The following is a 3,122-nucleotide window of genomic DNA, read 5'->3' as shown; positions in this document are numbered from 1 at the left end:
CAAAACAAAAACTAAGCCATAGAAAATACTTACAAATCATAGCAAGAATTGTGAATGCTGTCCTAGCCAAACATTTCAAATAGCCACCAAACATTTCAACTTGACCCATAGCAAGCAAGCAGCAACACTAGCAAACATTTGAAATAACCCACCAAGCACAAGCATTTCAATTTGACCCATATTAAACAAGCACAAACACTAGCAAACATTTGAAATAACCCACCAAGCACAAGCATTTCAATTTGACCCATATTAAGCAAGCACAAACACTAGCAAACATTTCAAATAGCCACCAAACATTTCAAGTTGAAATTTTCAACTTGAGCCATAGCACACAAGCACCAACACTAATGAACATTTCAAATAAGACACCAAATAGTTCAGATAACTCACCAAACTCCTGCTTCTTTTTTGTACAGAGTCATTTTCTACCTTGCATTACTAATCAGTCAAACTTCTATATCCTCATGTTAGCTCATTCATGGTAACACCAAGAAAAATCTGCTACATGAAACACCTAAGTTCTTGACTCTGTCTTAGGCTCCGCCCACTTACAGACTTGGCTACAAATCCCCTACAACCAACTTCCGCTGTGTGGGCTTTAACCTTCCAGCCATACTCCTCTGGCTCCACGGCCAGTTCCATATATTTCAGTCTTTTCCTCTCATACGCTATTTCTAAAGCGTCCTCCCCAGTAATGATGGCCAAACAAGCTTTCCTAAAGCAATGAGTCTTTGCAGTCCATTATATCACTAAAAGGTTCATTACTTGAAGCCTCGTTTGACTCGGTGCTCACTAGTGGCACCTATTGTTAAAATGATGAAGTGCAGCCATCATCACTCTTACCTTTGAGTGCAAATACTGCCATGTTTGTGCGACTGAAAGAGGAAAGAGAAACATTTGACATTTTTAAGAAACAAACGTTTCTATTATATACTAAACGAAATATAAAATTACAACAATAAAATGATGAAATTCCTATATTCATCATGAAAATGGGGATAGGACAGCTGATTAGGCTATATAAAATGTGGTTCAATGTGTATTAATATGTTTAATCAAATTCAGTATGTATTAAAATAACATTGTGCTAATTATTTTTAAAAGACATTAAATACTGTTCAACTGGAAATACACAGCTTTAGGGAGACAAAAGGAAGCAAATAAAATTGACAGTGTTACTTTCACACTGCTTAAGGCAAAAGTTGGCAGAGAAAATAGTGCCACATCATACATCATACAACTTTTGTTTAAGTAAAGGTTGGTCTTAGTTCTGCTTGCGTAACATTCAGCTTTCAAAGTCCAGTGTTTGCAGGGTTTAACTTAAATGTTTGCTCAGTGATTTAAAACTCTCTTTTAATACCTCATATCGCCCCCAGAGGGCGCTGTTGTTATTTCAGCTCACCGCAGAGGCGGAACACGACGTGGCAAGCAAACAGTTCACTTCCTGTATTTTGCACTGTCATCTGTCTCACCGTACATTTGTTTTAGGTCCGGCAGATCAGACTTTGTAGCAGCGTTGAAGTAACCATTTAGTACAAGGAGGGTGGGCTGATGTCTTAGATGAGGAGCCGGCTTTAGGAGCTCAGCGGCCGGGCTGGAGAGATGGCGGCCAGGCTGCTGTTTGTGTTTCTCGGGGGGCTGCTGGAGGTCTGCAGCGGCGTCTCAGCAAACAGAGGGGGATATCCCTCTTTTACAGATGAAATTCCCTTTAAAATCACCTGGCCAGGGGTTGAATTCACGCTGGTATGCCTCCAGCTTTAGTAGCATCGTTTTTTTAATAAAACAAATTCACCGTAAGGGGTTGGAGAGATATTATTGTGCACTATTTAGAGTTCCTTTCTCTCATACCCAAAGTAACAAACATGTTTCTGTGGATTTCAGCCAACTTCAGGTCCACTTTACAACGAAGATGACTTTGTCATCATGACAACAACAGAGAAGGAGAAGTACAAATGTCTCCTGCCTTCACTGACATCTGGAGAGGAGGTAAGATGGGTTAACTTGTGATGTGGGATTGTGACCGGACGCGTTTTGTCCATTCATAGATAAAGATGAACTGCTATTGCTTACACATGGAATAATTGTAAACACAGCAGATGTTATGACAAGTTATTAACTTACAAGACAATGATGATCAGCTTGATTAATGGTTTGCATAGTACTGTATACTTACTGCTCTTCGGGTGTACATACATTGAATTGTGTACAGGAGATTATGACACAACTGTGCTCCTTTATTTTCAAAAACATTTTTAACAAGTGAGATTGTGCAGTTTTGTAGGAGAGCTTCAGTTGTACAAGACTAGCATACAGTCATGGGAAAAAATTAGGACACCCTTTGAAAGCATGTGTATTTTGTAACATGTTTTAATATATGGTTATTTAATCTCAATTTTAACAATACAGAGAGATTAAAGTAATACAACTAAACAAGTAAAACTGAAGAAAAGTCTTTTCAAGATCTTCTGTAAATGTAATTCTACAAAAATGCCTATTCTAACTGAGGAAGGGTGTCCTAATTTTTTCACATGACTGTATGTCTACCATTGCTTTAACTACCATTTGTCATAGTAGCTTTGTAGTAATTTGTGGTGCAGTAATGTTACCCAACAATGTCCTCGCCGATATAAGGGATGCAACAATAGTGCCCACAAGACCAGATAGGTTTTAAGCAAGAATCCAGTTTGACAGTGTTACACGATTCATTAATCTTAGAGTGGAAACAAACCTGAGCCAGAACAAGCAAGAAAATACCTATTAAAAAGGGTATTTAAAAACAAAAGTAGCTGAATAATGTGCAGCACAATTCCACGTCACATCATTATAAGCCCTCTATGATTTGATGCCTCCCTCTTTCCCCAGAGGGTGAACATTTCTCTGGATGACGGTATCTATTCGGTTCAGTTGGAATCTGATATGCTAACGTTTTATTATTATTACTTCCATGTTCATTCACTGATACAGCTCCATGCGCTTCTTTATCTCTCGCATTGTTCGTGCATTCACTTGGTGGTCTTTTGTTGTCTCAGGATGATGATAAGGATTACAGCGGGCCCAGTCCCGGTGAACTGTTGGAGCCACTGTTCAAACGAAGCAGCTGCTCCTACAGAGTGAGACTT

The 3,122-nt window shown here is 38.9% G+C and overlaps 1 protein-coding gene across 1 annotated transcript in view; it reads left to right on the top strand.

The window, feature by feature from the left end:
- Positions 1–1,423: 1,423 nt before the first annotated feature.
- Positions 1,424–3,122, top strand: part of erlec1 (endoplasmic reticulum lectin 1) — a 6,102-nt gene continuing 4,403 nt past the window's right edge. Inside the window, exons 1-3 of the mRNA XM_020603266.1 lie at positions 1,424–1,746; positions 1,885–1,989; positions 3,033–3,113. Coding sequence (XP_020458922.1) covers positions 1,606–1,746; positions 1,885–1,989; positions 3,033–3,113 — 327 coding nt within the window. The 5' untranslated portion in view covers positions 1,424–1,605. The remainder of the gene's footprint in view (positions 1,747–1,884; positions 1,990–3,032; positions 3,114–3,122) is intronic.

This window comes from Monopterus albus, unplaced genomic scaffold (assembly GCF_001952655.1).
Source record: "Monopterus albus unplaced genomic scaffold, M_albus_1.0 scaffold60.1, whole genome shotgun sequence".
NCBI classification, from domain to species: Eukaryota; Metazoa; Chordata; class Actinopteri; order Synbranchiformes; family Synbranchidae; genus Monopterus; species Monopterus albus.
This window is presented reverse-complemented; position numbering and strand designations above follow the sequence as displayed.